This window comes from Salmo salar, chromosome ssa25, assembly GCF_905237065.1.
Source record: "Salmo salar chromosome ssa25, Ssal_v3.1, whole genome shotgun sequence".
Lineage (NCBI taxonomy): Eukaryota > Metazoa > Chordata > Actinopteri > Salmoniformes > Salmonidae > Salmo > Salmo salar.
Window position 1 is genome coordinate 20,793,102 of NC_059466.1, and position 22,339 is coordinate 20,815,440.

General features: G+C 44.2%; 1 protein-coding gene across 1 annotated transcript in view; it reads left to right on the top strand.

Moving 5' to 3' along the window:
- kcnh3 (potassium voltage-gated channel, subfamily H (eag-related), member 3) overlaps positions 1-22,339 on the top strand; it is a 207,856-nt gene that overhangs the window by 101,345 nt on the left and 84,172 nt on the right. Inside the window, exons 2-3 of the mRNA XM_045707463.1 lie at positions 11,952-12,185; positions 18,845-18,979. Of these exons, the coding sequence (XP_045563419.1) occupies positions 11,952-12,185; positions 18,845-18,979 (369 nt within the window). The remainder of the gene's footprint in view (positions 1-11,951; positions 12,186-18,844; positions 18,980-22,339) is intronic.

Here is a 22,339-nt window from a genome sequence, read left to right on the forward strand (position 1 = left end):
CACGTAGTACGACTCATATCATATTTCCCTACGCACAATCACATTCTGCACACAGTGAATACAGAGGAAAGCAACAGCTCAAATAAGCAAGAGAAACGACAGTCCATCATTACTTTAAGACATGAAGGTCAGTCAATCCGGAAAATTTCAAGCACTTTGAAAGTTTCTTCAAGTGCAGTTCCAAAAACCATCAAGCGCTATGATGAAACTGGCTCTCATGAGGACCGCCACAGGAATTGAAGACCCAGAGTTACCTCTGCTGCAGAAGATAAGTTCATTAGAGTTACGAGACTCAGAAATTGCAGCCCAAATAAATGCTTCACAGAGTTCAAGTAACAGACACATCTCAACATCAACTGTTCAGAGGAGACTGCGGAGACAGGCCTTCATGGATGAATTGCTGCAAGGAAACCACGACTAAAGGACATCAATAAGAAGAGACTTGTTTGGGCCAAGAAACACAAGCAATGGACATTAGACTGGTGGAAATTTGTCCTTTGGTCTGATGAGTCTAAATTGGAGATTTTTGGTTCCAACTGCTGTGTCTTTGAGAGATGCAGAGTAAGTGAACAGTTGATCTCCGCATGTGTGGTTTCCACCGTGAAGCATGGAGGAGGAGGTGTGATGGTGTGGGGGTGCTTTGCTAATGACACTGGCTGTGATTTATTTAGAATTCAAGGCTCACTTAACCAGCATAGCTACCACAGCATTCTGCAGTGATACACCATCCCATCTGGTTTGCACTTAGTGGGACTATAATTTGTTTTCAACAGGACAATGACCCAAAACACACCTCCAGGCTGTGTAAGAGCTATTTGACTAAGAAGGAGAGTGATGGAGTGCAGCATCAGATGACCTGGCCTCCACAATCACCCGACCTCAACCCAATTGAGATGGTTTGGGATGAGTTAGACCGCAGAGTGAAGGAAAAGCAGCCAACAAGTGCTCAGCATATGTGGGAACTCCTTCAAGACTGATGGAAAAGCATTCCAGGCAAAGCTGGTTGAGAGAATGCCAAGAATGTGCACAGCTGTCATCAAGGCAAAGGGTCGCTACTTTGAAGAACCTAAAATACAAAATATATTTTGATTTGTTTAACACTTTTTTGGTTACTACATGATTCCATATGTTATTTCATCGTTTTTATGTCTTCACTATTATTCTACATGATAGAAAATAGTACAAATAAAGAAAAACCCTTGAATGACTACAGTAGGTGTGTCCAAACGTTTGACTGGTACTGTACATGTCAATACAGACACAGTAGGTCACATGGGGTAGAGGCGTTGTGCAGTGAGTTGTTGTTTAATTTGTTTTTAGAGACTGGCATGCATAGTATTAATATTAGCCCTCTGATTACAATGAAGAGCAAGACGTGCCGCTCTGTTCTGGACGAGCTGCAGCTTAACAAGGTCCAGCACCATATGACTGGGCAATAATCAAGATAAGATCAAACTAGAGCCTGCAGGACTTGCTTTGTGGAGTGTGGTGTCAAAAAGCAGAGCGTCTTTTTATTACAGACATACTTCTCCCCATCGACTTGTTCAACAGATTCATCTAGAACTTAGGGAATGTGGATGCTCCTCATTACACAAATGAGACCAACACATATTTTTTGTATCTTCAACATAGGAATCTCTTATACAATATTTTAGGCACAGCATTTGGAACTTTGGCTTTTCTAGATATTGCCACTATATTATGATCAGTACATCCAATAGGTACGGATACAGCTTTAGAGCAGAGTTCTGCAGCATTGATAAAAATGTGATCAATACATGTGGATGATATAGTTCCTGTACTGTTTGTAAAGACCCTTATAGGTTGATTCATAACCTGAACCAGATTACAGGCGCTGGTTTCAGTAAGCAGCTTCCTCTTGAGCAGACAGCTACATGAAAACCGGTCTATTTTCAGGTCACTTAGAAAATAGATCTCTCTTAACATCACACACATTATCAAGCATTGCACACATATTATGCAGATACGGACTGTTAGCACTTCGTTGCTTATAGCAACACCCCAAAATAATAGGCTTTAGATTAGGCAGGTGAGCATGCAACCACACCACTTCAACATCATTAGACATGAGATCCCCTCTCATATGGCTCTGAACATATACAGCAACACCCCCTCCATAGGCATTCCTGTCTCTTTTGTAGACGTTGTATTGCTACATTATCAAGGGAATTATCTGGGCTATTTTTTGCCCTTTCCTGGGTAGCTTATCGGAGATAGACATAATATAAAAAATAAATCAGCATGTAAAGAATCTTGTTCGGCTAATAGAGTAAGTCAATCAGTCACTTGTGAGTACCAGTTGCTGTGTGTGTGTGTGTGTGTGTGTGTGTGTGTGTGTGTGTGTGTGTGTGTGTGTGTGTGTGTGTGTGTGTGTGTGTGTGTGTGTGTGTGTGTGTGTGTGTGTGTGTGTGTGTGTGTGTGTGTGTGAGAGAGAGAGAGATGTGGGGCTGAAGCTACTGACCCAGAAGCTTGGCCCTTTTACTACACCCAGGCGTTTGGGACGGAGGATGGACAATTAGCCTGTCGTAGTGGATGTAAGCAATGTCCCCACGCTCTCTGGCAGCTTTCATGGCTGGGATAAGTTATTTCCGCCTCTGGCACACAGCTTCCGAGTAGTGTGTTGATTCCTCTCAAGTTCTTGGACTCTCTCCAGAACAGCCATCTTGTCCTTGAACCATAGGAACTTGACCACTATCGGCCTGGGTCTGTCACCTGAGCTGCAATCCTCTTTCAGGACATCCACCTCTCCCTGGTAGAACTGCAAACTGTTCTTAAGGTCCTGGACCTCACTGGTCAGATCGTCCATTCTTTTGTTCATTGAATCCACCGTTATTTGGACAAAGCTCTTTAAGCGCTTTCCCTGTTGCTGTAATAACTGCTTGTACGCACATTTTTGTGGATTTAAAAGATTACGCACCTGTGATAGAGAAACTGTCCTCTCCATTAGCTTTGGGCGGCATGGGAGCAGCGTAGGCTAACGCTGGTACTCTACGCAGTTCAAGCCCCAGGACAAGTCGCAAGGCAGATGGAAAACAGCAAAAGCAGGAATTTAAAAAGCCACAAGCCTGGGACCATCCGCAGTCCCAGCCGCAAGGGCTAACCGCGTTGTGTGCTGTGTTCAAGCTGTCAAGGAAGCCTAACTAGCTTGATAGCAGCGATGCTAGCAGACCAAGCAGCTTCAGACTTTTGGTTTGTAAGATCCCAGCAGAGATAGTAGCGGTCCCAGCATCTGAGGCCACGCGTCGCAGGGTCCAAGTTCAACAGGTAGATTATTTTAATTAAACTCAGTCAGGAAAACACTTGTTCAGAAACGTTCAAAACAACAAACTGAGCCCTCTCGTTCCGCGTTCAGGACGCTGATCTAGTTTTCCATCCTTGTCATTTAACCAGGGACTAATTAGTGAATCTGTGTAACCTGGTCTGTGTGACTTTCCATCAATCGATAGCTAATCAATAGGATTAATTGATTAACAACAACCGCAACAAGCATCTGGATTGAGGGGCTTAATGACTGGAGTTGTCAACTGGATTTGACTTGACTGTCTGTTTGGGCTTAGATTGAAGTGCTTGATGACTATGCACCGTTTGGAATTGGCACCGACTTGGGTTCAGTTAAACTGTGAGGGGTCCGTCCTCAAACTGATTTCCATAGTAGGTCTAGGATCAGATTTTAATAAATCCAGACGGTCAATGTCACCAGCCCTGGTCGTTGGCACCATGCCTGAGAACCATGGATACCTGGTAGATAGATAAGTTATTGGGAAAACTCAATACATTGAGTGTTTGTGTGTGTGTTGTATATGTCTTTGAGTGTATGTGTGTTTGAGAAGTTTGTGTGTTAGCTGTCTGAATATCTGTGTGTGTATTTCAGTGACCAACCCCCGTCCACTAAAGAATGTAATATTCATAGAGCTCTGTGTGTGTGTGTGTGTGTGTGTGTGTGTGTGTGTGTGTGTGTGTGTGTGTGTGTGTGTGTGTGTGTGTGTGTGTGTGTGTGTGTGTGTGTGTGTGTGTGTGTGTTTGCTGTGAGACTAATACATGGAGCAGCTGGAGTGCAGGGAGTGTGTGTAGCCCAACGTTCTGTCAGCGGTGTGTGTGGGTTAGAGAGGCCAGGGACGGGGTGTGTGTGTGTGTGTGAGAGACTCAATCCAACTCCTCACATGGCCAGAGACCAAGCAGCTCCAATGAAAAGTACGGAGTGTAGCCCAATAGCCCTTATAACGGATCTTACTAATCACCCTAAACAGGTACCCCAAAGTACTCCATAGTACCCTAAACAATTGTTTGGAGTATGTGGGGGTACCTATTGTTTAGGTGATTAGTAGTACCCCTTATAACTAAATAATGATTTGCTGTCCAGCAACACACACACAGTTATAACCCACAGCCCAACATCTGCAGTTTGCCAATGTCAGCCATCTTGGATTATTCTTCAAGGCTCAATAGCTACTTTGGCCAGAGCCATATCCCAATCTCACCCTCACCCTCTCTCTTTCTCCCTCTACCCTCTTGTTCACACAGCCAGCCTAGCAAATCAAACAGAGACAACAGACTAGACTTCTCACACTTTTTACTTGTGGGTTTGACATGGAACACAAAACAACAACATTGAGATGTGGAGAAAGAGAGACCCTGCTATTAAACTTCCTGGCCACTGGGGGCACTGTCACCATACCCATGTATACTGTAAGGGATTCACTGTCTAGAGGCCCTCAAACTGAAGGAGAATGCTAATATCTGGTGTCTGATTGAAATTGCAGTCATGTAGCACACCATAGCACACTGGCACGGGCATGGGCTCCTGAGTGGTGCAGTGCTCTGAGGCACTGCATCTCACTTCTAGAGGTGTCACTACAGACCCTGGTTTGATCCCAGGCTGTATCACAACCGGCCGTGATTGGGAGTCCCATAGGGCGGCGCACAATTGGCCCAGCGTTGTCCGGGTTAGGGTTTGGCTGGGGTAGGCCATCATTAGAAATAAGAATTTGTTCTTAACTGACTTGCCTAGTTAAATAAAGGTTAAATACAAAATGTACACTGCAGAAGCATACATCTGCAAACAGAGTAATGCTATATAGACTATGCTGATAAGATCAGAGATTTGGATTCTGAGTGACTGCAGTAGAGGGTTGTCTTTGGAGAGTGAGTCAACGGCACTTCACCATGCCTCTCCGCTATGCTCTGCTACCACGTGCTGTCACGCTGACTACATTTCTATGACTACTTGATTAACAGAGAGAGAGAGAGAGGAGCCAGTGACTTCATGTTATTATACACCCCTACGGTTAGAGCTTAACCACATAGCCCTCAAGTGTCTCTGTATGCACACGTTCAGAATGCAGGCCCAAAGACTCGGTTATGAAAGTATTCTGAACAAAAATATGAACGCAACATACAACAATTTCAAAGAGTTACAGTTCATATCAGGAAATCAGTCAATTGAAATGAATTAATTAGACCCTAATCTATGGATTTCACATGACTGGGCAGGGGTGCAGCCATGGGTGGGAAGCCAGGCCCAGCCAATCAGAATTTGTTTTCCCCCACAAAATGGCTTTAGTACAGACAGAAATGCTCCTTTTGACATCTGTGGCATTGTGTTGTGTGATAAAACTGCTTATTTTAGAGTGGCCTTTTATTGTCCCCAGCAGAAGGTGCACCTGTGTAATGATCATGCTGTTTAATCAGCTTCTTGATATGCCCCACCTGTCAGGTGGATGGATTATCTTGGCAAAGGAGAAATGCTCACTAACAGGGATTTAAACAAATGTGTGCACAGAATTTGAAAGAAATAAGCTTTTTGTGCGTATGAAAAGTGGAACCAACACTTTACATGTTGCGTTGATATTTTTGTTCAGTGTAAATAAATAAACCAAATCTGCTTCCCAAGCAGTTCAGACAGCCAGACAGGTTCCCCCTCTGTTGCATCAAATGGTCCATGACAAAGCGTTAGTTATAAATTCATATCGTGTGTAAAAAAGAGACCTGGGTCATACAGTCCATGTATTGAATACATATTTCATGCAGTCTTTGCAAACTAAGTTGTGATTAACATACCGCGGGTTATATATAACTCTGGGCAGGCTTGTACCAGCAGCAGCAAAGTGGATGCTTCAAAACTGTTATTTCATTTATTCGCCAATTTTGATTGGCTGTTTAAATCTTACACGGCCTTCACGGGTCACGGTCCCAACACTGATTATTAATGTCTAGACTAAACTAGCCAGGGGTGTTTCAATGTGTTTATTATTAACACATAGACCTACTTATCAATGTAGGACACATACAGGCACACACACACACACACACACACACACACACACACACACACACACACACACACACACACACACACACACACACACACACACACACACACACACACACAAATAACCCCCCCACAAACAATCAAGGGAATAACAAGAACAGAACACTGTGGATTTCCACCTTGTTGTTTCTCGTGACAACCTTTCAACTGTCATTTTAAAAATCTAATTTCTCACTTGTCACCATCTGAAGTACAGCGCTTTGATTTCAGAGCCTGGACAATACTAAGGGGGCTGTTGCCAGGAGCACCTCACAGCCGCGCTGCACTGGTGCTACTGTTCATACCTGTTCATTTATTCAGTCTGTTGCCCAGAGCACAAGTGGATTGCTCAATTGACAATTTGATGAGATTGGGGATGGTGGCTTTTCTCATTGACATTGTAACGGCCTTCTACTCCAACCTTTATATCAAAGAGCAAAGAGAGCTCTGACAAATAACAAGATACAGGTTCTTTGATTTGGAATGTACAGGAAAGTTGCAAAGTAGGGATGAACCCCAACAAACATGGGTTTCATCAAGAGTGGCTCAGAGTCTCTGGCATGGCTGGACAACTGAACTATTGTCCTTCATTTGCACTCTGCATAGTGAACAGGGACAGTTCACACAGTGACTCAACTCCCATGTCCCACAGAACTGACAGACCCTCATGAAAAAAACATTATAAGGAAAAGAGGAGAACAAAAAGAGGGCAGAGCAGTGAGCGGTATCACAGGGAATGTTAGAGACATCAATTACTCCAGTATAGCCATGTCTGAACCTCTATCACACTAAGGTGTCTATAATGAGGAGAAGGAGAGATGGGGGGGGGGGAGGTAGAGAGTGAGAGGGGGAGAGGTAGAGAGAATGAGAGAGATGAAGAAAGAGAGGGGGGTGGAGGGAGAGAAAGAGGGAGGCAGGGAGGGAGGGAGGGAGGGAAAGAGGGTGGGAGAGAAACAGCGATAGAGGTAGATAAAAATAGACAAAGATAGAAAGAGAGGGGGGGCATCAGAAAGAGAGAAAATCAGGAGAAAAAAAGAGATCTGGACAATGATCAATGCAATCAGCGGGTCTGGCTTTTTAATATGGGAACTGTATCCAGGCAACGGCTAGCAAGAAGCAAAAAGTAATCAAAGTAAACATGTAGAGGCTGATTGTTTATAAAGAAACCAATGTCTCAATTTTTACTCGACCGTCTCAAAGTGCCATGGGAGCTGTTTTGATGTGAATTTGCTGTTAAACATCTTAAAATCACGTTATGAAAGAGAGTGGCCACACAAATTCCTGTGTCTCTCCAGAGATAAAGAAGCAAAGCGAGAGGATTTACCGCCCACCTGATCTCACCTGCCTTCAGTGATTGAGGACATGTATTTCCATTGTTAAAACGGTCACTCGGCTATCTTGTCAATATAATAGATAATCTTTGGTCTCTCCTAGTTGCCATTATTGTTAGCGTAGCATAGTGTCCTGTGGACCCACAGGAAGAAGGCAATATATTGTTTCGCAATAAACTCAGGTAGCTGATTCCTCTGCAGTTATCTATCAATCAGTGAATTGAACCAGAAGAATTGAACCAGCAGGAGATGTTAAATGAGCTTTCAAGGAAGTGAGAAGAGAATTGGCCACTTGCCAGGAAACGATTAAGAGTGATTATGAGAACGCAATGGATTTCCTCATTGACTGATGAGCGGGCTGATCTCTTTGAACAGTACTTAAAGTGGAACTGACAGCATTTTAGCGAGATGAAATCTTATTAAAATCTGTTCATATACACCCCCAGAAAGAATGACACGTTTTAAAACATGTTCTGATAAGCAAGCACTTAAATATGGTCGTTTTCACATTTTCCTAAATTCTTAAAATGTTTGGGAATGATGGTTAGAGTGTTAAGTAAGGCATTTGTGAAAATGCTATAGCAATATAGAGGCGGCAGGTAGCCTAGTGGCTAGAGTGTTGGACTAGTAACCAAAAGGTTGCAAGATCAAATCTCTGAGCTGACAAGGTAAAAATCTGTTGTTCTGCCCCTGAACTATGCAGTTAACCCACTGTTCCTAGGCTGTCATTGAAAGTAAGTGACTGACTTGCCTAGTTAAATAAAGGTTAAAACAAATTAAATAGAGTGGGAAAGCAGATGTGCATTTGGACAATTAATAGGCAGTAAATAAAACATCTGTCTTGACCAGAGTCTACACAGACTGGTGTGCTATAGCTAATCAGAGCTACAGTAGGCCTTTATACAGGCCTGTCATCATTCACTTTAAACTGGACTGTGTGTTTACAGGCAGTTGCAAAAGTGTGACTTTAGAACACATTTGCTAAAAGCCACAAAATACACCTGAATGGATTTCTGCAAATAAATACATACCACAGGATTCCTCTTACATTTGGGAACTTTACAGTTCTATTGATCAAACAACCCTGAAAAGATAGGCTCTCTCTCCCACAGTTATGCACATCAACAAGATCAACAACTAATGCTAGCCAGAGCAAGATGAGCTAAAATCTAACGAAGGAACATTAGATAAACCCTCTCAAACCTTTTCAGCTAGTTGGCCGTCAAAATTGCACTGATAAACGTCCTTCTGCAGCTTGCCTGCCAATGCATGCTTGTCCCAACCAAGCACCCAAGCTAACTGGCTAAAGTTGGCTAGCTTGCTAGCTAGCTACTTCCAGATACAAATGAGAGAATACCTCACTCTGACCATTTTACTCACCCTAGCAGAGCTGGTTAGGCTGTTTTCATGTTAGAGCGTTCGTGATTAACTATTACTTTTTTGCCTACGTTTACTGAAACCGGTCATATTCAGCAGGTGTTGCACGTTCGTAAATTCATCCGTTTTTCTGCGCTCTGGCATACTCAGACGAGAGTGCTCTGAAATCGGAGTAGAGCCAGAGTGAATTTACGAACGCAAGCGATATGCTAACTGGATAACAATCATTCAAGTTCTTGCTAGCTAACCAAATAACACCTGCATCTCTAGCTATGTAGAGCCACCAAAAAACGAAGGGAAAAAGTCAGTCACTCACCCACTCCTCCAATGAAATTACATCCTTCTAGCAGCTAGCTAGCTAACATTAGGCTCCATGTTTTTAGCTTGCTACATAAATAGATATGCTAGCCTATTAGCCACGTTATGACTGACTTGTGATCATTGCCCTTGCTAGTTTCATTGTATTGACATTCCCAGCCTTAGTTACATTAGTCAGTGTTTGCCCAAAATATTGAGTCATTGAAAAGTGTACCTCAAATGGAGGCAGTAATCAATGCACTAGGCCACCTTCCTGGAGACACCTGAAACCCCACCTCTTTAAGGAATACCTGGGATAGGATAAAGTAATCCTTCTACCCCCCCCAAAAAAAAGATAGATGTACTATTGTAAAGTGGTTGTTCCACTGGATATCATAAGGTGAATGCACCAATTTGTAAGTCACTCTGGATAAGAGCGTCTGCTAAATGACGTAAATATAAATGTAAAATGTGATTTATAACCTGAGCAATATTTTTTGGACTACCAAGAAATGTATTGGTGGATTATATTAAATCATGCATTGAACTGCATCCATCTATTCTGCCAACAATTCCTTTGTGTACATCATGGAACGTTGAATCTAATAGAACCTATTTTTAAAACCTCTTATATAGTTGGTTTTGTAGCATAAACTCAGAATTTGATGTTTTGACTGATATTATGATTGTATGTTTGTTTCATATCTACAAAGTAGTTAAAACGCTGTCAGTTCCACTTTAACCTACACACTCACATGTGTACACACAGTTTCTCTCTCTCTCTCCCATGTAAACACCTGTTGCATGATCAGTGTTGTACTGTGCTGGCTAAATCATTGAGGGCCATCTGGCTGTACTCCAGAGGTTGTGAGTGTTCAGCGTGCCCCCAGGGAGTTCTAGCCCAGCCAGCCCATATAGGCCAAATGCTCCAACCACACTGAGCCCAAATGGCACCCTATGATCTTTATAGTGCACTGCTTTTCCACTCCCCTATACGTCAAAAGTAGTGCACTCTCGGGGTGCCATTTTGGACGCACCCTGGGAGATATGAGGAGACCACACAACCCTAACCGGCTTACACTGAGGGATGGGTTAAACTCATTGGCTCCAACAGATCAGTTGCCAGCTATGCTTTACTGTCCACTATGCCTCCCTCTCTCCAGTTTGACTTTCTAGCTGACTGTGCAACTTTTCATCTCCTTTTTCTCACTCTCGATCTTGCTCAGTCACACACACACACACACACACACACACACACACACACACACACACACACACACACACACACACACACACACACATGCACACGCACACGCGCGCGCACTCTCTCTCCATCTCCATACACATACATTCATCCTCACCCCCTTCCCACACAAACACCCCCTCACACATAGTCAGGTGTGTTGACATTCTGTTTATGTTCATGTCTCAGTGATTTGATTAGTTCTCTCCTTCGTTCTTCCCACACGTCATTACAGCAGTCAAATCAACTTCATGGCTCAATTGAACATCTACCATCTACACAGTACATAGAGTACACAGCAGTACACAGCAGAATACAGCAATCTCCCCTCCAGAACCATTACAACATCAAATATTTACAAAAGCATCTCCCAGAGGAGACCTGCGATTGATGGATCAATATGAATAACCGGACAGTAAGCAATAAATACTCAAGGGGAATATTTGTCCATCTCGATTGCCGCGGGCTCAAATTGAAAAGGTGAATAGAATAGAGAAGGGACAGATCAAATGTTCTATTCAACCTAACACACACACACCCAAAGAGACAGGCACACAGAATTCAGAGCGTGAAACTAGACACACACACACATACACACATCTCACAGACACAAAGACAGAGAAACACACACACACACTCACACTCACAGACACAAAGACAGAGAAACACACTCGCACACACACACACACACACTCCCTCTGACGCATCTCCACAATGAGAGACCAGACCCATCAACACAACAAATGGAGGTTCAAGTTGGGGCATGTTTGTCCCTACATGAGACATTGTTAGTGACAGAAAACCAAATCTGTTCTGGCTTTTACATGAAACCGTAATGAAAGAACAGGACATTTTGGCATGTCTGTCTACAGTACATTGGGCCATCCCCTCATGTCTCTCTTTCTTTTTGGTTTTCCTGGAGCACAGTGATGTCCCAATACAAGGCTGATGATTCCCTGCTGCTTACGAAGAGAAAAGTTGTTGGAATGAAAATGAACCTGAAACTCAAATGAGCCGAGCTGATAATTAATCATTTCAGAGCTATACATTTACATTTACATTTACGTCATTTAGCAGACGCTCTTATCCAGAGCGACTTACAAATTGGTGCATTCACCTTATGATATCCAGTGGAACAACCACTTTACAATAGTACTTCTATATCTTTTTTTTTTTTGGGGGGGGTAGAAGGATTACTTTATCCTATCCCAGGTATTCCTTATACAAAATGTCCCTTATGTCATCTTCTTAGTTTTATAACCCCTCTCTCTTCTTTCTCTGTCCCTCTCATTCCCTCTTCCTCCTTCCCTCTTTACCTCTCTCTCCCACTCTCCCTTTATTCCTCCCCTCCCTCTCTCTCCCCCTTCTACTACAGACAGTAACTTTGTCCTGGGTAACGCCCAGGTACAGTCCCTCTACCCCATCGTCTACTGTTCTGACGGCTTCTGTGAGCTGACCGGCTACGCCCGCGCCGAACTGATGCAGAAGAGCTGCGCATGTCATTTCCTGTACGGGCCGGAGACCAGCGACCAGCTGACGGCGAAGATCCAGGGGGCATTGGACGACAGGGGGGAATTTAAGAGTGAGCTGGTGTTCTACAAGAAGGGAGGTGAGAGACTCAGAGACAGGGGGTTCCCCTAGGGCTCTGGTCAAAAGTAGTGCACTATATAGGGAATATTGGGCCATTTCAGACACATCCAGAGAGACCGCGCTGGTGTTCTACAGACTCAAGCCTTGTTTATATCTGGTGCTAACATGCGTCCTTTGTCCTGATCTTATCCACATTATGATTGTGCCCACATTGTAGCCGTTGCATCTACACATGGTAGTAAAATGTGTCTCTTATCTGGCCACTGTGTCCGCATTGTGACCAGATATCCTGGTTCCTCCATGTATGCAAATTATTTGACAGATATTCCTTCAAAATAATATGTATTTATTTATTTTAAGATACATATTGATGCCATAAGTCAATGGTGACACCTGTCAATGATTTGGAATAATGATGATTTAAATGGATTCACTGTCCAGATCCGTCTACACTTGTAAGACATCCAGGCAGAATGCATCTGATTACCTCTAGAGGTGGTCAGGAAGACCTGATGGCAACCAGATCACAATGTGTCTTTTAATCATCTAAACCTGCCTACAAATGTGGGCATAAATCAAAATGTGGATCAGGAAAAAAAGACGCAAGTTAAAACCAGGTATAAACGGGGCTTAAGTTTTTTAATGTCTAATATATCACTTTGTGTGTTTATTTCCAAGTACATTTTTTCATCATTTATTTCCTTGAGCCTTCATTTTGCCATTGAAGTGCTCAGTCTTGGGCGTGGTGATACAAATTTAAATATATTTACACTACCGTTCAAAAGTTTGGGGTCACTTAGAAATGTCCTTGATTTTGAAAGAAAAGCACATTTTTTGTCCATTAAAATAACATCAAATTGATCAGAAATACAATGTTAATGTTGTAAATGACTATTGTAGCTGGAAACAGCAGATTTTTTATGGAATATCTACATAGGCGTACAGAGGCCCATTATCAGCAACCATCACTCCTGTGTTCCAATGGCACATTGTGTTAGCTAATCCAAGTATATCATTTTAAAAGGCTAATTGATCATTAGAAAACCCTTTATGTTAGCACAGCTGAAAACTGTTGTTCTGATTAAAGAAGCAATAAAACTGGCCTTCTTTAGACTAGTTGAGTATCTGGAGCATCAGCATTTCTGGGTTCGATTACAGGCTCAAAATGGCCATAAACAAACTACTTTCTTCTGAAACTCATCAGTCTATTCTTGTTCTGAGAAATGAAGGCTATTCCATGCAAGAAATTGCCAAGAAACGGAAGATCTCGTACAATGCTGTGTACTACTCCCTTCACAGAACAGCGCAAACTGACTCTAACCAGAATAGAAAGAGGAGTGGGAGGCCCCGGTGCACAACTGAGCAAGAGGACAAGTACATTAGAGTGTCTAGTTTGAGAAACAGACGCCTCACAAGTCCTCAATTGGCAGCTTCATTAAATAGTACCCGCAAAACACCAGTCTCAACGTCAACAGTGAAGCGGCAACTCCGGGATGCTGGCCTAAGTGACCCCAAACCTTTGAACGGTAGTGTACATACACAGCCCTGATTGACAGATAAGATCATCTAGACCAGTGGTTCTCAATCCTGGTCCCAGGGAAAAATGTGCAACCCTTTGGGTCCCCTGGACTAGGTTTGAAAACCAGTGGTCTAGACTAAAACCTACCCTGCATTCCCCTTCAAAGTAGCCGGATACAGTAAATTCGGAAAATATTCTGACCCCTTGACTTTTTCCAGATTTTCTTAAGTTACAGCCTTATTCTAATATATATATATATATTTTAAATAAATCCTCATCAATCTACACACTATACCCCATAATGACAAATCATTCTTAAATGGAAGAAGTTTGGAACCACCAAGACTCTTCCTAGAGCTGGCCGCCCGGCCAAACTGAGCAATCAGGGGAGAATGGCCTTGGTCAGGGAGGTTACCAAGAACCCAATGGTCACTCTGACAGAGCTCCAGAGTTCCTATGTGGAGATGGGAGAACCTTCCAGAAGGACAACCATCTCTGCAGCACTCCACCAATCAGGCCAGACGGAAGCCACTCCTCCAGTAAAAGGCACATGGCAGCTCGCTTGGAGTTTGCCAAATGACACTTAAAGGACTCTCAGACCATGAGAAACAAGGTTCTCTGGTCTGATGAAACCAAGATTGAACTCTTTGGCCTGAATGCCAAGCGTCATATCTGGTGGAAACCTGGCACCATCCCTACGGTGAAGCATGGTGGTGGCAGCATCATGATGTGGGGATGTTTTTCAGGGGCAGTGACTTGCAGAATAGTCAGGATCGAGGGAAAGATGAACAAAGTACAGGGAGATCCTTGGTGAAAATCTGCTCCAGAGTGCTCAGGACCTCAGACTGGGGCGAAAGTTCACCTTCCAACAGGATAACGACCCTAAGCACATAGCCAAGACAACGCAGGAGTGGCTTCGGGACAAGTCTCTGAATGTCCTTGAGTGACCCAGCCAGAGCCCGGACTTGAATCCGATCTAACATCTCTGGAGAGACCTAAAAATCGCTTTGCAGCGATGCTCCCCATCCAACCTGGCAGAGCTTGAGAGGATCTGCAGAGAAGAATGGGAGAAACTTCCCAAATACAGGTGTGCCAAGCTTGTAACGTCTTACCCACGAAGACTCGAGGCTGTAATCACTCTCAAAGGTCCTTCAACAAAGTACAGAGTAAAGGGTCTGAATTGTTATGTAAATGTGATATTTCAGTTATGTATATATATGTATATATATATATATATATATATATATATATATATATATATATATATATATATATATATATATATAGTACCAGTCAGAAGTTTGGACACACCTACTCATACAATGTATAAAATAGTAAAAATAAAGAAAAATCCTGGAATGAGTAGGTGTGTTTTTTTGTTGCCACATCTGTACATTTGCCAAATTTTCTAAAAACCTGTTTTGTTTTGTCATTATGGGGTATTGTGTGTAGATTGATGAGGGAAAAAATATATTTTATCAATTTTAGAATAAGGCTGTAACGTAACAAAATTTGGAAAAAGCCAAGGGGTCTGAATACTTTTCCAAATGCACTGTACATATGCAAATAAAATATGACTGGTTATTTGGTCAGAATAATCAGATTGTGATGTCATGCTGTGGGCCAAAAAGTCCGTCCCAACTGAACAGGCTGAAATTACTGCAATTATTTTCAAAAAGCTTACACTTACACTAAATTGGCATTATCATACTTTTTTGAATTTCAACGTGCTATTTCGACCTCATAGTGTGGAAATATAATGTCAAAAAATATATATATATAATTCTGGACTGTACTGCCCCTTTAAATCTGGAATCCTTAATGGTGAAACAGCTATGTCCGTTTGCCATATTACAACAACAAAGATGTTATTGCAAGCAATGAAAACAGTTTTTTCCTCTCGGACATCATTTGACGCACTACAGAAGAGCACAATATATACGGTATATATATTTTGCCATGCTCCAAAATGCTCCTCAGATCGGCAACAACAACAACAACGGTGGTGGGGTGGCCAATGGCACTGTTTCCCCCTACTGCATATTCCATCTTTAACCTTTTACTGCAGTGGGCTAAATCAGGGTCACACAGACTGTCTCTTGTTGGTCTTAAACAAATCTACTTTCAAACAAAATATACACCTCACACACATGGTTATGGGCTTAAAGAAAGAAGAACACCTTGACAGATATAGAGTTGATATTTATTACATTTGGAGTTTGCATCGCAATGTTACACTTTATATACATCACAGAAGACCGTTTGATATTGAAAGAAAATGATAATACATATGAATAACATGGCACCCATGAGGCCACAAGAAGGTGATTTTCTTCGGGACCCTGTTTTGTATAGTGCACTACTTTTGACCAGGGCCTGAGTGGGGCTCTGGTCAAAAGTAGTGCACTACAATAATAGGGACTAGGGGGCCATTTCAGACTCGTACAGAGAGACCCAGCTGGTGTTCTACAAGAAAGGAGGTGAGAGACAGTCAGTCACACCCTAGTAACCCACCTGGGCTTATTATAGCCTCTTGAGAATGAACCAGAGGCTAGGTGTAAATGAGGTGTGTGTGTGTGTGTGTGTGTGTGTGTGTGTGTGTGTGTGTGTGTGTGTGTGTGTGTGTGTGTGTGTGTGTGTGTGTGTGTGTGTGTGTGTGTGTGTGTGTGTGTGTGTGTGTGTGTGTGTGTGTGTGTGTGTGTGTGTGTACATGTGTGTGTGTGTGTGTGTGTGTGTACATGTGTGTGACAGTGTGTGTGTGTGTGTTCTCACATCCCTCATGTATCCCCATGTATGAACACAACACAACCTGAGCCTTCAGAACAGTTCAATGGTTATTAAAGACATGCTCCGGAACTTTGGTGACTAGTACATCTTAGTCAAACCTCTCACTTTGGGCTGGATGTGTCAATGTGTAGTTCATACATGCATAATCTATAAGCAGAATTACTGTCTTACCTCAATTAGCCACGGAATTCCTAGTTTGAAAGCAACTGTTTTATGGAAGCTGTGCAGCCCCATTTTTCCCTACACGTGGGCCAGCCCCACAGCAGTTTTAATTTCAGACAATGAGCGTCAGCCCCTCGCCATTTGAGTGACAGCTAGCAAGATGCACACTCAGCAGAGCGAGAGAGAGAGAAAGCAATGACGCGGTGCACATATTGTATCTGCACATATCTGACCTAGTATGCCATTTTTTGGGGACCACTTTTGGCTCGTGAAGCTACTTTCAGAACTACTGACCCCGCTCCCAAAAAATATAAAAGTACCAGAGAATCTCTTTAAGCCTTGTCCCCCATCCTTTAGTTCCTGTCCATATTCAAACAGTGTGTTGAACGCCGTGTAATCCAGCTTTCATCTAAATATACACCCAACTGGGACAAAGAGAACACACTGTTAACCATAACAGCCGTGTAATAGGACTCTATTACTCTCTATGAATGTGAGGCTGTTTTATCCTGATCGTATCCATGTATGTACAGCCACAACATGTCCACCACCATGTCACACTGTCATATGACTTTGTCAAGCTTGTTTTTGATGTTCCAGTTGCAGCACCGACAGACAGGTGGAGTGGTATGACATATATACAAATATAAGATAATGAATCTTTGCAGATAAAAATGTATGGAAGTTGCCGCCTGTAATCTGACTTCAACTGTGAATACACTCTAAATAAGAACTTCGGAAAACAAATGAATTGGGTACAAATGCATTGGCTACGGTGCACGCAATGTGTTTCGACTGTATCTGTCTTCTTCAGGCAGTTGAGGCACTGAAAGGTCTGACATGGGTATTTGACTTGTTCAAATCAACAAAGACACAGATTCATGATGGCTGTTAAGGGTTGCTGATCGCATTTGATCAAAAACCCTCACATTCACTTAGTGAGATATCAAATCATGGTACACGTGGATGTGTTGTGAGCCAGTTGGTTTTGTAGTGTAGGTACCACCTGTGTTAGATTCGAAGAGAATAGTTATTCCCTGTGGTTTTAGTCCGTAGAGGATGTAATCGCTGTATGGACAGCTGTGTGTTTCAGGCAGGCCTGCTTCTCATCCATGCTGAATGCAGTGGTGATCAATATTCTCTCTGTGTTGTGCTTATCATAACAGGTTGGATATTGCCTGCCGGCATATTCATGCTCCTTCATTGATGGAGATTGATTAGTCAAATTAAATCATATTAATCTTCATCTTCGTCATTGTCATCATCATCATCACCACCTGTTTTTAACCACAGCTTTCAGACGATGTCAAACCCTTCATCTTGGCTGAGAGTTGGGTGTATCGAGTGTAATCGTGATCTGTAGTTGTGTCACAGTGTGAGGTGAGCGACTCACAGACCTGTATGACCTGGCACAGTCACGTCTCACATCACACCTCTACATATTATCTCTTCTATCACTCTGCTTCCTGCCTGCCAGACACCTGGGAGGACATAGCATGCCACACATCTCTCACTGCCAGGCACAACACGCCATACAGTATGGTAAAGAAAGAACGCTTGAAGTGCTGTGTGGATGTACATGAATACAGTATGGATGATGTCAATTGAATAGAGAACAGCAAACTATTTCTCCGGTCTCAGATAAAGCTGTACATTTGTTTGTTTTTTTAGCTTCATTGTTTTCATGCCAAACTCATTTCACTTTCTGAATTGACCAAATTAGAGCTACGCTTCCTGAAATGAAAAAGCTTTTATGCAATAAAGACATCCTGCATTCATCTGTCTCTATCTCATCAGTAATAACTGTCTAATAGAGGAGCTCTGGGACTCAGGGTGCAGAATGTAAGGCACACACACTAACACTACACATGAAGTGAGGTAGTGAGATGTTGTTTTCTGGGTTTTGATGATATTGTATCATATTTGGACTAGAGCATTCAGTGTAAATAGCTTTTCTATATTTCCAATTTAAATCAACATGTTTACTGGGTTTTATAGGGAGGCAGTGGGATGGCAGAAGCTTTTCAAATCTCTGAAGACAGCTGGAGATGAGCTGATTAGCTAGGGGAATGGAGTGTGTATTAAAATGGTGTGTGTGTGTACATCATTATCAGTATCATCCTTACATGTATCTGTTTTTGTACCAATCTGCCACTAGAAAAATGTAACTGATTCACTGTGTCTCTGATCTCTGTCTCTCTGTGTTCCAGGTACCCAGTTCTGGTGTCTGCTGGACATCGTGCCAATTAAGAATGAGAAGGGAGAGGTGGTGCTGTTTCTGGTGTCCCACAAGGACATCACTGATAACAAGAAGGACCAGGACCCAGAGCAAGGCCCAGAGACTGGTGAGTTACCCTGGGTTAAACCAGGACCCAGAGCAAGGCCCAGAGACTGGTGAGTTACCCTGGGTTAAACCAGGACCCAGAGCAAGGTCCAGAGACTGGTGAGTTACCCTGGGTTAGACCAGGACCCAGATAGACCAGGACTCAGAGCAATTCCTAGAGACTGGTGAGTTACCCTGGGTACCAGGACCCAGAGCAAGGCCCAGAGACTGGTGAGTTACCCTGGGTACCAGGACCCAGAGCAAGGCCCAGAGACTGGTGAGTTACCCTGGGTTAAACCAGGACCCAGAGCAAGGTCCAGAGACTGGTGAGTTACCCTGGGTTAAACCAGGACCCAGAGCAAGGCCCAGAGACTGGTGAGTTACCCTGGGTTAAACCAGGACCCAGAGCAAGGTCCAGAGACTGGTGAGTTACCCTGGGTTAGACCAGGACCCAGATAGACCAGGACTCAGAGCAATTCCTAGAGACTGGTGAGTTACCCTGGGTACCAGGACCCAGAGCAAGGCCCAGAGACTGGTGAGTTACCCTGGGTACCAGGACCCAGAGCAAGGCCCAGAGACTGGTGAGTCACCCTGGGTTAGAAGCTGAATTAACCTGTGTTAGAGACTGGTGAGTTAAAATTGGTGTGGAGGCGGATTTAAACTGGGTTAGACTCTGAATTAACTTGGTTTATAATCTGAGTTAACATGGGTTAAAGTCAGAATTAACCTGTGTTAGAGTTAGACTAAACTTGGGTTAACTTGGAAGGGAGTAGAGACGAGATAGAGAGCGAGAGAAATAAAAACAGAGAGCGATAGAAAGAAAAACAGAGAGCGAGAGAAAGACAATGAAAGAGAGAGATACAGAGAGAAACAGATTGAGAAACACAGAGAGAGCCAGAGACAGGGAAAGAGAGAAAATCTGACAATCTCCCTCTCTGCCACTCTCTGTGACTGTTATAATGTATATCTTATTCTGCTACAGACCCAGACACCACACAGGGATATTACATCTTTAAACAAAGCTATGCGAATTATAGAGTGGAATGACACCATGGGAGATTGATAGAGTAGACAAATAGCCATGGAGGAAGGGATAAAGAGAGGGACGGAGGAAGGCATAGAGAGAGGGACGGAGGAAGGCATAGAGAGAGGGATGGAGGGAGGGACGGAGGAAGGGATAAAGAGAGGGACGGAGGAAGGGATGGAGGGAGGGATGGAGGAAGGGATGGAAAAGAGGGACGGAGGAAGGGATAAAGAGAGGGACGGAGGAAGGCATAGAGAGAGGGATGGAGAGAGGGATGGAGGGAGGGATGGAGGGAGGGACGGAGGAAGGGATAAAGAGAGGGACGGAGGAAGGGATGGAGGGAGGGATGGAGGGAGGGACGGAGGAAGGGATAAAGAGAGGGACGGAGGAAGGGATGGAGGGAGGGACGGAGGAAGGGATAAAGAGAGGGACGGAGGAAGGGATGGAGAGAGGGACGGAGGAAGGGATGGAGAGAGGGACGGAGGAAGGGATGAAGAGAGGGACGGAGGAAGGGATAAAGAGAGGGATGGAGGAAGGGATAGAGAGAGGGATGGAAAGAGGGATAGAGAGAGAGGAAGGGATAGAGAGAGGGACAGAGGAAGGGATAGAGAGACGGATAAAGAGAGAGCTAGAGAGAGGGATGGAGGAATGGATAGAGAGAGGGATGGAGGAATGGATAGAGAGAGGGATGGAGGAAGGGATAGAGAGAGGGATGGAGGGAGGGATAGAGAGAGAGGAAGGGATAGAGAGAGGGATGGAGGAAGGGATGGAGAGAGGGATGGAGGAAGGGATAAAGAGATGGACGGAGGAAGGGATAGAGAGAGGGATGGAGAGAGGGATAGAGAGAGAGGAAGGGATAGAGAGAGGGATGGAGGAAGGGATAGAGAGAGGGATGGAAAGAGGGATAGAGAGAGAGGAAGGGATAGAGAGAGGGATGGAGGAATGGATAGAGAGACGGATAAAGAGAGGGATAGAGAGAGGGATGGAGGAAGGGATAGAGAGAGGGATGGAGGAAGGGATAGAGAGAGGGATGGAGGGAGGGAGGGATAGAGAGAGAGGAAGGGATAGAGAAGGATGGAGGAAGGGATAGAGAGAGGGATGGAGGAAGGGATAGAGAGAGGGATGGAGGAAGGGATGGAGAGAGGGATGGAGGAAGGGATGGAGAGAGGGATGGAGGAAGGGATGGAGAGAGGGATGGAGGAAGGGATGGAGAGAGGGATGGAGGAAGGGATGGAGAGAGGGACGGAGGAAGGGATGGAGAGAGGGACGGAGGAAGGGATGGAGGAAGGGATAAAGAGAGGGACGGAGGAAGGGATGGAGGAAGGGATAGAGGGACAGAGGAAGGGATAGAGAGACGGATAAAGAGAGAGATAGAGAGAGGGATGGAGGAATGGATAGAGAGAGGGATGGAGGAATGGATAGAGAGAGGGATGGAGGAAGGGATAGAGAGAGGGATGGAGGGAGGGAGGGAGGGATAGAGAGAGAGGAAGGGATAGAGAGAGGGATGAGGAAGGCATAGAGAGAGGGATGAAGAGAGGGATAAAGAGAGGGATAAAGAGAGGGATAGAGAGAGGGATGGAGAGAGGGATAGAGAGAGGGATGGAGGGAGGGAGGGAGGGATAGAGAGAGAGGAAGGGATAGAGAGAGGGATGAGGAAGGCATAGAGAGAGGGATGAAGAGAGGGATAAAGAGAGGGATAAAGAGAGGGATAGAGAGAGGGATGGAGAGAGGGATAGATAGAGAGGGAGGGATAGAGAGAGGGACGGAGGAAGGGATGGAGAGAGGGATAAAGAGAGGGATAAAGAGAGGGATGGAGGAATGGATAGAGAGAGGGATGGAGAGAGGGATAGAGAGAGAGGAAGGGATAGAGAGAGGGACAGAGGAAGGGATAGAGAGACGGATAAAGAGAGAGATAGAGAGAGGGATGGAGGAATGGATAGAGAGAGGGATGGAGGAAGGGATAGAGAGAGGGATGGAGGGAGGGAGGGATAGAGAGAGAGGAAGGGATAGAGAGAGGGATGGAGGAAGGGATAGAGAGAGGGATGGAGGAAGGGATGGAAAAGAGGGACGGAGGAAGGGATAAAGAGAGGGATGGAGGAAGGGATAGACAGAGGGATGGAAAGAGGGATAGAGAGAGAGGAAGGGATAGAGAGAGGGACAGAGGAAGGGATAGAGAGACGGATAAAGAGAGAGATAGAGAGAGGGATGGAGGAATGGATAGAGAGAGGGATGGAGGAATGGATAGAGAGAGGGATGGAGGAAGGGATAGAGAGGGGGATGGAGGGAGGGATAGAGAGAGAGGAAGGGATAGAGAGAGGGATGGAGGAAGGGATGGAGAGAGGGATGGAGGAAGGGATG